The sequence below is a fragment of the Camelus dromedarius genome, chromosome 5 (genome assembly GCF_036321535.1).
Source record: "Camelus dromedarius isolate mCamDro1 chromosome 5, mCamDro1.pat, whole genome shotgun sequence".
NCBI lineage: Eukaryota > Metazoa > Chordata > Mammalia > Artiodactyla > Camelidae > Camelus > Camelus dromedarius.
In genome coordinates, this window is record NC_087440.1 from 37,193,807 (window position 1) to 37,208,960 (window position 15,154).

The window sequence follows — 15,154 nt, forward strand, 5'->3', positions numbered from 1 at the left end:
TCTTACTGTTTATCAGTGATCTCAGGAATATATTGATTTTTATGCTTGATCTTGGAATTTCTCAGTAGTTACTGGGACCTTCTTTTCCTTCCCAGGGACTAGAAGGGGAAGATGAAGGAGCCATAAGTATGCTTTCTGACAATACCGCTAAGCTCACATCAGCTGTTAGGTAAGTCAGCAGTGTATCCTCTTCAAAATCATTCTGTTGATTAGATTTATTTTGGAGGTTAAAAAATTGGTTAATATTTTTCATGATAGGAAATAATAGTAATAGCATATACCTTTAAGTCTAAAGAACTAAATTTTGTTAGCATATTCAAGCTGATTTAAGTTCCCTCCTTTACAGAGCAGATCATTTGTTTCTTTTGCTAGTTAGGATTATGTAATGGGGGTAATTTTACCAACAGGATAGTATTAGTGATAAAGTAATGTGAGATACTGGTAATTTTATCTTTGCTGCTATTATTTTATTAGGTAAAGTTTAAGCGGTATCTTTTTTAATACTTTAATTGCCATCAAGGAGAGAGAGTTTCATGTTTTAGAAATACAGGTAAAATTTTTCCATTAATCTAATTTTATTCTAAACCTCCAAATTTTAGAATCAGGAAGTGAAATGGTGGAATAATGATACTTGGGAGGCAGATTATTTTAAAATTGGAAGCATTTCAACAGTATCAAAGTAGTAAATACTGTTGGTGTTCAAGCCTAGAGATTAAATTCAGTTGATAGTTTAATATGTCATTTTGTTACTATTTTACTGTTCCAAGTTTCCTCAGAGGAAACACCCATATGTGGATTTATTAAAATTTATGTCATTTCCTTAGAAAACTTAATGGTTAATTTTCAATTTTTTGATGCTTGTAGTTCTTTGCCAGAACTCCTTGAAAAAAAAAGACTTATTGATCTCCATACAAATGTTGCCACAGCTGTTTTAGAACACATAAAGGTAAGTTTAACTTTTCCCTCCCCGCAATATAACTACTATTTTTGTAGGGTTTCAGACTTTGTAAGATTCTTTCATAGTCATTATCTCATTGAGCCCTCACTGTAATGTTATGAGGTATAATTATTGAAGGCAGCATTATTACCTGCATTTTTGTAAATAAGGAAACTAATCCAGGAAGATTAGTGATTTGCCGAAGATCACATGTTCAGTAAAGAGAAGTTAACATCTGTGATATTTTCGTTGTTTTACTGCCTCAGTACTGCCTCTGCACTTATTCCTTTGTTAACAGTACACCTGTAAACATCAGTAATACAGATTTAGATACCCATTTTACTGTAGTACTATCTGAAATATCTATTAATAACATTACTTCATTATGTAATTTGGGTCTGAACTTTTTAGTTTTAGCTTAGTCTGTTAGTATTACAGCTTCTTGTTGTCTTCCACTATATTGTGATTTTGAAACAAATATGTTGGATCTATATGTTGTTACCATAATTCTTTTTTCTCATTACTTTATTCTTGACTACTCCGAATCAGTTTTTCTTAATCCGTTCTTCGGTATTTTACTGTCGTTTATTCTCTGGACATGGAACTGAATTCTGGTGACAGATTGACAGTATGCTAGAATATGGTTGTTACTGACCCCTACTTTCCATTTGAGATGACATATTTGAAAAAGCAGTGTAAAAAAGCTGAATATGTTTGCTGGCTGTCAAAGATGTTGATAACAACTTGGATTTCTGGAAAAGGGATCTAAATATTTTTCTTTTTTAATGATTTAGAAAGTCATAGAACATTAAAAAGGAGCTCATATAATATAGATAGTTAATGAGTACAACCATGAAGTTTAAACTACATAATTTCTATTAGGCTGACAACCTGATCTTTTCCTTTGTTTGCACATCTTGATATGGGTACTAGTTATTTTCATGTGACAGGAATAGACACATAATTGTGCAGTCTGTAGATGATTTCTGCTGATATTTTCACTTCCATATGTAGCATCTCTGTGAAGTGGAAAAAGACTGCTCAGATTTGTTTACCGGAGGTCGATGTCTCCCATGGAGATAATATACATAACCAGGTGAAATGCCGGAGAGCTATACTGAGAATTTCCTTCAGAAGGAGGGAAAAGGCTTTGCTTCCAAGGCCAAATATGAAGACTATGAATCTAATATAAAAGGTTAAATAAAAATTTTTTGCCCTAAAATAAAATATAGGTTCTAAGTTTACATCTACCAAACTATAATTATGTAATCAAGATCTTATGATCCATTAAACAAATGTTTTTTAAGTTTTGTTTATGACAGTTGTTAATAGTCCTATGTGTGCTTTGAGATTTAAGCTGTTCTGTGGATTTTTTTTAACATTTTTTTATTGAGTTATAGTCATTTTACAATGTTGTGTCAAATTCCAGTGTAGAGCACAATTTTTCTGTTATACATGAACATACCTATATTCATTGTCACATTTTTTTTTGCTGTGAGCTACCACAAGATCTTGTATATATTTCCCTGTTCTATACAGTATAATCTTGTTTATCTATTCTGCATATGCCTGTCAGTATCTACAAATTTTGAATGTTCATAGATTTTTTTGACACATAGTTTTTTGGGGTTTTTTTTTCATTATTAAAAGTTTATTAATTCTTAGATTTTACTTTCTGACTTCAGTTCTCATAGCTAGAAACCAGAAAGCTCAGTTCCTCCTTCCAAACTGAATTGTGTAACCCAAAGTAACTAATTATTGTACCTGTGGAAAGTACCTAGGTTCATCTTGTTCATAAAACTTAACAAACATTATCCTGCCACAAATTTATATGAATATACTCTAGGCCAGAGACTAGAGTTTATGACTGGAGAAAATTCTGGTTAAAGTAATTTATTCAGTTACGTTTATCAAGTGGCTCTGTGGGTGTTGTGCTGGGCCCTAGAGGTTCTGTAGTAAACAGGGCAGACAAATTCTTTGTTCTTTCGGAGATAATATTGTAGTGACAATAAACAAAGTAAGCAAATTAGAAAGCAGCGTAACTTCAGGCATTTAGGTGATACGAAGTGATAGACAGTGGCTCAGAGGGCTGTTCTAGAGTAAGTGGAATCACCATCAGAGGAAATCACCTTCGATGAGGTAATGATTGAGTTGAGACCTGAATCACAAGAGGCCAATTAATGAAACTCAGGGCCAGACATTCCAGGAGGGACTAGTAACTGCTGCAGAGGCCTTAAAACAGGAACAAGTTGAGTACTGGAGGACCTGGAATAAGACTGATGTGCTTAAAGAGTGATAGACTGTGAGGTCAAGAGAAACAGGGATTTAAGTATGATGGGAGGTTGGTGGAGGTTAATGCCATGGTCTGATTTGTTTTAACTGGAGAATTGCCTGAGGAGTGTGAGGGATAGGTAAGCTCTGGAAATTAGTGGACAACTGGAAGATGGCTGTTATAGCCATCGAGGTGAAAAATGGTGTTTTTTAAGGCAAAATTTACCTATGAACCTGTTTGTGATGCTTATTTATAATTTTATATTAATGATTTTATATGAGTTTTTGAGAATCAGTTTGTCCTAATGGATGCCATCTGTCTGAGATAGTTTGTTATACCATCATGCCTGGCCCGGAAATTCTGCTTTAAGCCCTGGCCCCTTGGCTCTTTATAACAGATCTTGTTTCTTCCAGGGCTGCTTATTGTCTGGCAGAGCGTCTTATGCTAAGAAACTAATTTGCCATTCAAGGTGTTCAGTAGTTGTATGTAAAAGCTATACATTTTGAAATAATTGTTTTGCTGTAACTTAAGGAAGACAATGTTTTCCTAATAGGATCTGATATTAAATAAAAACTATAAAGGGCTTTACATAAAGGTCATTCACTTGCAGAGGTAAAATAATGTCATGTATAGGACACAGTATTCCTCACTGGGTCATTCTAGGAAACTCAGTTAATATCATAAGGGTTTTTAATAATCAAAAGGCATATTTTAAATATTTATGTATAAATTATAGTTATATTTAATAAACCACATACTCTAAGAATTACCCTGATATAAGAAATTCTATTAGTATAAAAAAATTGGAATATTTTCTGTGAAGAGTCCTCTTTTAAGGTTGACTGTCTTTAAGTTGTTTTCCCTTGTCAGAACTAGTGCTTAAACTGTTGTTTCCGTTTTTTTCTCATTACTCCTACTTATAAATTTTTTCTTACAGTTTTTAATAACTATTACATTTGCAACTTTAAAATATTTACTTTTAAGTCACATGTTTATTTGTGCCATTTGTTACACCATCTACCTTTGGCTATATGTTAATAATTAAAGAAGCATTTTTCTTCATTATCTGTTACTCTTTTCACTAGAATTTGCTGACCATCTAAGCTTTACTTCTTTGTAAACATTTATTCACCTAAGCAGTAAATATTATTATTATTCTTAGCAAGAATATTATGACTTTTTTATGCAGAGCTCTTAGAACTCTTCTCTTGGTATTTGTTACTGTTTTGCGTATTTCTTCTTTTGGGATGTTTAGATTATAGATGCTGCTTGTATTTCCTTAGATCATTTAGAAGTCCTGGCATTTATCCAGCAGTTGATGTTTCCTTGAAAAGTTAGAAGGAGCATCACAATTTGCAACAACTTTGGCAGATATTATCATGTAAATTGATTGATACTTACGGATTTTAGTGGCTTGGGTTGTTAACAGTTTACTCTTAATCTATTAGACCAAAGTTGAATCCTTTATTGTTTAAAGTAATCCGTATCTTTTGAAACCTCTTCTTTAGCAGTTTTTTCATTTCTAATACAAATGAAACTTTTCCCCACTTGCTGGTTGTAGGGGTATAGATTCTAAGATTACTTAAATAATTTGGAGGCAAATTTTAATTTATTTTAATTATTATTCCACCTGCATAGTCAAACTGAAGTAATTGTTCTCCACATCAGAAACCTAAGAAAAGGAAAAATCACCAAGTGTAAGTCATAGTAGATGAGAGAGAGAAGTGGCCTTGTGTGCACTTTCCCTCAGTGCTCCCATCCGAGAGCAGGAGCTCTCACATCTGAAAGCTCCATCCCCAGGTAGCTGGCAGAGAACTAGCTGTTAATAAGCTGTTGGGGATCATGGCTTCACTGGTGCTGAATCTTCATTTTTGTTTTGCTTTCTGTGAAGAAAGTGGAGGTACTAAATTAGATCTAAGGACATCATCTGATCGAGCAAACATGTCCTGCCTTAGGTCTACATTCTGAACAAGGCTTAGCCGTTGCTAGCAATGCTAGCTTTTGACTGCAGCCCCTCCTTCAAGGGGCTAATTTTTCTTTGGTTCAACTTCTTTATCTTTCTTAGGGGAAAATGAGCTTTCAGAATAAAGTAGAAACTGAACTGATCTTCACCTGTCAACGCATCAGATTAACCAAAGCCCTTTATTCCCTCAGTAAAACGAGTTGCTTGTCACATTATTGACATGCTGACAGTTGACAGCTAGAATGTTCACAAGCTGAATTTTTTGCTTACCAATGAGTTATTTGTATTTGATTCCAATCTATTTGTGTCAATTTTATGAGTAGGAAAGGATTGTTTCTGGAAAACTAAGTGATACGCCTTAGACTCAAAGAAGATGGTCATTTAATTATTGCTTAAGTTAGTAGCAGGTTAAAAAAAGACTTAACTGTTAAAATGTTGGAAAACCTTGAAAAATACTAAAATCGCTTTGTAAATGTATATAAAATTTTGAATTTCACTTCGAAGAAACAAACTGGAAATTATAGGTTTCCCTTATAGGTGTGCATTATGCAAGACAAAAAAAAAATTTCAGTCAGTGAACCTCAGTACTAAATTAAGGAAAAGTCTTGGATCTACCTCAGGATTGACAGAAAATTGTACATTTTAGGTCTTAAGTTAAAAAGTAGTGACTAAAATGTATATATACCACACAGATCCTTTTTTATTCTTTGCAATAACTGGCTTTGATTAACTAATCACTACTCCCCTGATCAAGTAGGGAAGAAATTTTACTGCACTATAAATTAGAACATTTCTCTGGCTGGATTTTGACTGATCTGTTTAAAATGACCTCTTATCCAGTACACATACCAAGTGAATGTTCATATGACCTTGGTGTCTTTTCTTCAAGGCAGGGGAGAATATATCTTGTAGCAGGAAGTCCCCAGTGGACACACTATCACTGTCTTCTACATCTTTTCATCCCAAATAAGATTAGTCACTATCAGAACTTGAAGAAGTTTTCTTTACTTCAAGTATGATCAAAGACAGCTCTTGAATTAGTGAAATACCCTACAGTTTCTCACTTACTATGAATTTTTGGAGACTATTTCCACATTTTCAAAAAACAATTGTGAAATGACCTTTCTCTAGTTCTTTGCTCTCACTTTTCTGCCATCTGCTTTATGAAGATGAAGCATTGTCATTTAGCGAGACCCAGTTTAATAGGCTCATAAGGGCTAAATTCAAAGAAATAAAGACTTCTCAAAACCTAATAAAAAAGAATGTGACCAACTCAGTTTTTAAAAGGGCAAAAGATTTGACTAAAAAAGATACACAGATGACAGATAAGTTCAACATCAGTAGTCATTAGAAAAATGCAAACTGAAACTGTAGTGAGACACCACAACACATCTATTAATATGTGTAAAATTTAAAATATTGATTATGCCAACCTTTGGCAAGGATGCAGAGGAACTAGAACTCTCATATACTGCTGATAAAAATGTAAAATGGTACACTCATTTTGAAAAACTATCTCTGTTCCTTAGAATGTTAAACACAAGCTCATTATATGCTTGTTATTCCACTCCTAGGTATTTACTCAAGATAAATGAAAGCATATGTGTTTATTGTACATGAATATTCATAGCAGCTCTTTGTAAGAGCCAAAAACTAGAAACAACCAAAATGTCTATCAACAGGTGAATTGATGAACAAATTATGAGCTATCCATACAATGGACTACTATTCTACAGTTAAAAGAGAAGTACTATTAATACATACAACAATATGGATGAATGTCAGAGTAATTACACTGAGTGAAAGAAGCCACACACACAGCAAAAGTGTAATAATCTATAATTGCATTTACATAACATTCATGAAGATGCAAGCTAATCTATAGTGACAGAAAGCAGATCAGTGATTGCCTAGTGACATGGAGAAGGCTGTTGGAGGGCCAAAAGGAAGACATTACAAGGAAGTTTTCATGAGTGAATGATATATTTACTATCTGGATTGTGTTCGTAGTTTCATGAGCATATACACATGTTAAAACTAAGCAAATTATATGTCATTGTACTTGAATAAAACTAAAAAATTCAAACAAAGCTTACTGTTCATCTATTCAGATCTTTTATTTTATAGATAAGAAAACAGATTTTTATTAAGTCATTGAGAAAGCCAAAGACTAATTTTGGTAATGTGAATTTTTGGCTTTACTTTTTAAGTGACATAGAATAGCAAGAAACAGAGATTATAGTGCATAATTTGTGAGTGGGTAAACCTGGGAGATTTTACAGATTTTTCCCTTTTAGGAATATCAGTAGGATAAATGCAGAGAATGGAAGCAGAATTGAGGCGAGTAAAATGTTTAAAATAAAAGGAGAGGACACATGCATTCCTTATTTTTTAAAATAAAATTCTCACATTTTATTTATTTATACCTTGATTTGTTCTACAGAATTTGAGGTCACTTACAATGACAACACACAGAATAGCAGAATAGAGAATAATTAGTTAGTTCCAGGGACATACGAGTGAGTGTAAAAACTAAAACAAAATCAAACATAGCCCTTATAATTCCTCAGTGCTGTGGCCCCCACTTTCCAGAGTCCTTTGTGAACTTCCTGTGAAACTTAGGACTTACACACTAGGAGGAACCTTGGAACAGAGTTCTAAGTAGATATCACAGATAAGTGAGGTTTCTTCCTTGGTCAAATAAGATTAGAAATAAAATTTGCTGTATCATCCTCTTGGAGATTCATAATGCAGTATAATGTATGCATTTTTAAAACTTACTTAACCAGTGTTTCTCAGAACCCCTTTGACTTTGAAATACTTCTAGGGATTATTTCTTATAACCAACTCTGAGAACTAGCATTCTGCATAACATCTGTTGTGAAATAATCTTCATTTAATGAGTGAAGGAACTAAGATACCCCTCTCATCAAAAAAGGCTAAATGTCCCCCAGTTACTGGCAGAGTCGAAACTTAAACCTGGAACTTTTTGTATTGTGTTGTGCTATCTTTTTGCCATGCCGTTTATCATTTTTATTCAGTTTCAGTCCAATTCATCAGGTGAAATCAAGAATATCTCATTTAAAGAAATGCCTTAAAGAATTTTTCGTTCTTTTACCTGACTCCTTCTGATAGTGCAATTTTTGCTTTATTTCCTATATATTTATTGATTACCTACAATGTACAATTCCATAAATGGTTCTTATTTTAATCTTAGTGAAAATATTCACACCCTGATTGTCACGTGAGTGTTAGAGTACCTTAAAAATAGCATGTACTTTAAGATGCAATGTAAGTGAGCTTCTTTTTGCTACACTGCCTTCTAGAGTGCGTTATACTTCACAAATATTTTATTATCAAGCATAGCATACTCAGATCATAATCCTTGGCTGAAAAGTATGAATGTGCGATGTATTTTTTTCTTTTAAAAAGAAAAAACTTTTTATGTGCATTTGTATATTAGATAATTTAACATAATAGTATGTTCACTAATTCTGTAGAGAAAAACAGATCTCAGAGGTACTGAATACTTGACTTGAGACCAACTGCCAGAGCCTGAAATTGAACTTTGTCTTTTGACTATTAAGAGTTCTTTGTATTTTTGAGGGAAAAAAATCCTTTAATGGATGTGTCTTTTGCAAGTATCTTATCCCAGTCTGTGGTTTGTCTTATTCTCTTGGTAGTGTCTTTCATAGAAAAGAGGCTTCTAATTTTAATCAAGTCCAGCTTATTAATTATTTCTTCCATGGATCATGCCTTTGGTGTTGTTTCTAAAAAGTCATCACTATACTCAAGGTCATCTAAATTTTTTCATAGTATCTTCTAGGAGTTTTAGTTTTGCATTTTACATTTAGGTCTGTGATCTGTTTTGAGTTAATTTTTATAAAAGGTGTAGGGTATGCATCTAGATTCACTTTTTTTGCACGTGAATGTCCAGTTGTTCCAGCACCATTTGTTGAAAAGACTGTCCTCCCGCCACTGAATTGCATTTGCTCTTCTGTCAAAGATTAGTCAATTGTATTTGTGTGGGGCTCATTGATATATATGTCTTTTTTTTTTTTCATAAACACAACACTGCCTTAATTACTGTACCTTTTAAGTTAAATATTAAAATCAGGTGTTGTCAGCCCTCCATATTTTTTCTTCAACATTGTGTTGGCTATTTTGGGTCTTTCATGTCTCCATATAAACCTTAGGAAGAATTTGTCAATATCTACAAAATAACTTGCTGAGATTTTGATTGGGATTGTGTTGAATCTGTAGATCAAGTGGGAAGAACCAATATCTTGACAATGTTGAGTCTACTTATTCATAAACAAGAAATATAGCTTCATTTTATTTACTTTTTTTATTTCTTTCATCAGAGTTTTGTAGTTTCCCTTGTGTAGATTGTGTACATATTTTGTTAGATTTATAACTATTTCGTTCATTTATTTTTTGAGTACTAACAAAACTGGCACTGTGCTTTAATTTCAAATTTCAGTTGTTTGGTTGTATTGCTAGTATATTAGAAAGCAGTTGACTTTTGTATATTAACCTAGTATCCTACAGCCTTGCTCTAATCACTTATTATTAGTTCCAGGAGGGGTTTTTTTTGTGTTTCTTTGCAATTCTCTACAGAGATAATTGTGTCATTTGCAGATGAAGACAGTTTTATTCTTCCTGCCCAATCTGTATGCTTTTTATTTCCTTGTCTTGTTTATTGCATAAGCTAGGACTTCTAGGGCAGTTTTGAAGAGGAGTGTGATAGGAAACATCTTTACTTTGTTCCTGATCTTAGCAGGAAAGCATCTAGTTCATTTGCATTTTGTGTTCTGAAAGAGATTGTGGAGAATCAAATGATATCTTTCTTTAATGTTTGGTAGAATTCACTAGTAAAGTCACCTAGACATGCTTTCTGTTTTGGAAGGCTATTATTAATCAATTTCTTAATAGATACAGGCCTCTTTAGATTATTTCTCCATAAGAGAGTTTTTATAGATTGTGTCTTTCAGGGAATTGGTTCATTTCATCTAGTTATCAAGTTTGTGGGCCCAGAGTTGTTTAAAATACTTATTTATCATCCTTTAATATCATGGGGTCATGAGTGATGGCCCCTTTTTCATTTCTGAAGTTAATTATTTGTATCTTCCCTTGTTTTTTACTTAGTTAACCTGGCTAGAAGTTTATCGATTTTATTGATGGTTTCAAAGAACTAGTTTTGGATTCTAGTGATTTTCTCTAGTGATTTCTTGTTTTTAATTTCATTGATTTCTGCTTTTATTTTATCATTTCCTTTCTACCGTTTACTTTGGATTTAATTTGCTCTTCTTTTTTCTGGGTATGTCTTTTAAGAGTTCAGCACATTGGTGGTATAAATTAAATAGGTCTGAGTGTTATGATAAAATAAGACATAATAGTTTACAAGTGCCATATAAACCTCTCTTTTCTCCAGAAATATTATAGGTAAAGCATTTTTAGGTATTTCATTATAATAAGGTTGCTGATGTTAGTATTTTTAGTATTTGTCATCTATAAAGATCACTTCATATACATTTAAAAATGTTTACTACATAGATAATTTTAGTCAAAATTTAAATATTCTTAATAGGAGTCAATATATCAGATAACTTTATAGATTAAATGAAGTTGTTCTCTTATTCTAAAAGAGATTTAAGGCAGCTTCCACAAATAGCACATACAACAGAAACCGTGAAATAAAAACTCAGAATAGTTGCTGTGTAGTCGTAATGGTAATTTTCAAATTTGGCTTCGAATTTTCTGGCAACCAAGGTTAAAAAAAAAGATATATTTAATTTTTAAAAAAAAAACTTACCAGAAAGGAGAATTTGTTCTTTATTCTAAGCAAAATGTTCCTTAGTGTCATATTACAACAGACGTTGCTCATATTGGGCATTATATAGAGTAAATTGAGTGATGTAATATTTTAATATCAGTTACTATCATGGGTTTCAAGTCATGGTCAAGGGTGTAATATTAAAATATAATTCAATGAAGGCAGTTTTATGAGTAACCAAAGCAATAAGATTCTAAGTTTATAGCGTTCCAGTGTTTTATCTTAAACTACAAATAGAATTTTTAGTATCTAGAGTAGAAAGATTTCATAGTCTTTAAATAATATATTAATATGGCTTTTTAAGATTAGGCTTTTGATAGGAGTTACGTAGCATAGAAGCTGAGATTACACATTCTGATTTGGGCCTGGTATGCTAGAAAGTCATTGTTCTTGGTTGAGAGAAAAATGCACATATTTCAAATGAGATAACCAGCTAGTAAGGTTGATAGCCTGTTGAAGAAGTTGAAGATTCTCATCAGGTTCCGTATGCTGTCCCATTTCTACACAGAACTGAGGTAGAGGTATAATGATGAATTCTAGTCAAGATTTCTAAGTCATTCTGGCATATGAGCAAGTGCTCCAGAATATTTTCAGCCACCTGTGTTATAGAACACTCCGGGTATATTTTCATGGATCATCCAGTTTTTTTGTGCAACATAATTTTTCATGTTAGTAAGCCCATACAAACCCACTGGTATGAAATTCAGCAAAATATTCACCTAAATAACTGGAAATATATTAACATGCTATTTTGTTATATTATAAAAAGCAATTGAGTTTTGGAGAACTCCAGTCATCTTGTAGCACACAAGGTGTACAGTAATGAACAGGTAGCCTAGTATAAACTAAACTTTATACTCTAGTGACATATACAGACCTCAGACTGTTATAATACAGCATACAGATGCTACCCAACGGGAGGAAGAGGTATCCAGATACAGCCCTGAATGATGATAGGCACTAAACATGTAATGAAGAAAAGACGAGCAAGAAAGGCTAGAGTATAAATGAACTTCAACTTAGGTACAGATTATATCCTTAAAAGTATAGTTCTAAGTTTGTTTTAGCCTAGGGATATACTTTCCTATAGATAGTAACATGATAGATAGGTCCCTGTCCTACAAACCCTAATTTGATTCATAATCTCAGATATTCTTAATGTTGTGTTGCAGCAGAGAAGGGTTTATCATCCCCTTTCCCTCCTGTAAGAAGTGCAGAGAGAAGAATATTCGGATTCTTAATAGTAAAAGGAAGTTTAAGTGTCTAATCCCTTCTTGTCTTTACTTACGCTGCTGCCAAGGGAATAGAATTGGGGCTTGGAGGAGAGGGAAGGTCAAGAAATACTGCTGTAGTCTTTGTCATCATCCAGTCACAGACTGAGGTGAGAAATGAGAATTGTAGCTAGCAGTGAATAGGGAGGCCCCCAATATGGCGATGTCTGTAGCTAGAATAGATGGAGGAGTGGTAAAGAGAAGGAAAAACCCCCACAGGTATAGGAAGGAAAAGGAAATTTCTTTTGTGTCTTGTCTGGGTCATCAGTAAATCTTCCTAAGTGATGGGTTTTCGGAAGGCAAGATAGGCATACTACTTACACATCCCAGATGACTCTTAAGAGTTTTTAGAAGTGCTCCCTTCTTTTGTTCTTTATAAACCCAGTAGGCTGTCAGCTGTCGCCAGTCAAAAAAAAAGCCATATATATAATGTGTATATATACACATATAGACACATACATGTATATATACACAAGCACATATATAATACTTTATACTTTATTTAAAATTAACAAAATGATAAAGTTACAGGTAAATGACAATTCAGTACAATTACTTGGTAATTGTAAAATATATATATGGTAAATTTGATGTAAATGTTGAGGTAGTGCACTGAAAACAGAAAAACATCAGCATGACTGTCCACTGATAGCTCTGAAATTTGGAGAAAAACACTAGAATTTTTAAAAACCAGATTCTTTCCCCTTAGCTCTTCTAAAGGGATTTTTAAGAAATTCATGGCTCTCAGTTTATATTCACTAGATATAATTTTTATTCCATACATAGTCCTTTGTGTTTCTATAATATTCCCTTAGTCATTTATTCTTGATATTTATTGAAGCTACCAAAAATCTGTTTATTATCTTGACCTTGTTATTTTGTTTTATATTTTTAATTTGTCTGTTTTCCATGTAACTCTTGTTATCCAATTTGTATTCTCCCTTGAACCCATATTATACAAGAATAATCAGTCTTTTTTTTTTTTTTTAAGAATAATCAGTCTTTGGGATGGAAATTGTTTCTCTTAGTATTTTCCCTTATTTCAATAAATTAAGAAAAACCTGTAGATATTATATCTCTGAGTAAAATAACCATTTACCACATATACATAAATTATGTGTATACCAAAAAAACCAAATATGTGCTAATTGACAAATATACTTTCTTTCATAAAGCATATACAAAGGAAGCAATAAATTGTTCTTGAGGAAAATGTAATTTTCCCTACTCTTTATCTGTGGTGTACATTGGAGTCTGACCTGGATTTGAATCTCAACTCTCTACTACTTCTACTCTGGTAACCTTGAATAAATTTATGTTTCTTTGTGTCTGTTTCTTTATCTTTAAAATGTGACTAATAATTCCTACCTCAGAGTGTTATCTGGAGAATTAAATGAGATAATCTAACTTGGTATTTGTTAAACACTGTTCTCTGGTACCTTAGAGCTCTACAGAGACATTTAATGGGTCACTTGTATCTATTTTATGTTTAGGGGTCTGCAGAAGATTTGGTTTGAGAAAGAGGGTCCTGAGGTTCTGTTTAAAAACATATGAAAGCCATAGTTGTAAGTAAAGTGCCTTGCACATAATAGACACTGAACAGATACTAGTTCTCCTATGCTGGTTAGAAAATCTCTACTTCACTCCTTTCCCTCCTACATGGAGCTGCCTCCCAGTCAGTATTTTGAAATGCTACGTTACTTCTATTTAACTCCTTTATTGAGATACAATTCACATACCATACTATTCACCTATTTAAAGTATACAATTCAGTGGCTTTTAATATATTCAGAGAGTTATGCAACCACAGTCACAATGCAATTTTAGAACATTTTCGTCACCTCCAAAAGAAACTCCGTTAGCAATCAGATTAACTTGCTTTTGAATTCTATTCCCATTGTTCATTAGAAGTTAAACTGTGGGTAAGTTAATACATCAAGAAGAGCAAAATGAATCTAATATCTGTACCTACGTTCATCAGTGAACCATGTTTTTTCATTGATTTATGTAGGTACAGGCATTAGATCCCATTATGGTATTTAGCATACTTAATTTTATATGTTAAATCACTGAAGACTTAATTCTTTACCTTTTTTGCTTCTAGAAGTTCACTTATCTACATTCACAATCTTTAAAGATGACTACTTCATCTGTATATGTCCTGCTTTTAGCTTAGAAATTTAACAGGTATTTTGTGAAGTACCTGTTATGAGCCAGGTGCTATGTTAGACTCCTAGGGTTAAACGATTAATTAGACACACTCCAAGGAGTTAGTTTTAGAAGGGTACATGTAAACCAAAGAGAAATGTTGTGTGATCATTGTTATCATGGAGAAGTGTATATATTAACTCCTATCAGTACATACTTAAGGGAGTAATAAATTCTCCCAGTGAAGAAGATTGAGAGAGGGGCAGGAAGGGGAAAGAACAGAGATTGAAAAGTTCAGAGAAGCTGCAGAGATGCTGTACCTTGAAAAATGAATAGAATTCGTTTTGGCAGGTGATGAAGGAGACATACCTTCTCAAAAAGCTAAGGGAGCCTAAGCCTTGAGGATTAAAGGCATATGCTATGTTTAATGAAAAGCCAGTAAATAAATTGACCTGACTGGAGGGAACTAAATCTAGTGAATAATGGTGAAACAGAAAAGTAGGCTGGAACAGATTGTGAGGGCCTGGGAGTCAGCGCGACACCTTATTTTATCACCTTCCCCCTTCCATTCCTAGCTTACAGAGTAAATGAATATTTATGTTAACATAGTCCCTAGTGCCATCCTAGTTCCCCAGGAGTTATCTTAGACTCTTTTCACTATTTTGCTTCCATATACATTCTCATGTTAATTATTAAGTCCCTTCCTTTCCATTCCCACAGTTATGGC

General features: G+C 33.2%; 1 protein-coding gene across 1 annotated transcript in view; it reads left to right on the forward strand.

Annotated features, from left to right (window-relative positions):
* The window catches only part of SCFD1 (sec1 family domain containing 1), an 88,051-nt gene that overhangs the window by 34,779 nt on the left and 38,118 nt on the right, over positions 1–15,154 (forward strand). Inside the window, exons 13-14 of the mRNA XM_010986175.3 lie at positions 96–169; positions 865–946. Coding sequence (XP_010984477.1) covers positions 96–169; positions 865–946 — 156 coding nt within the window. The remainder of the gene's footprint in view (positions 1–95; positions 170–864; positions 947–15,154) is intronic.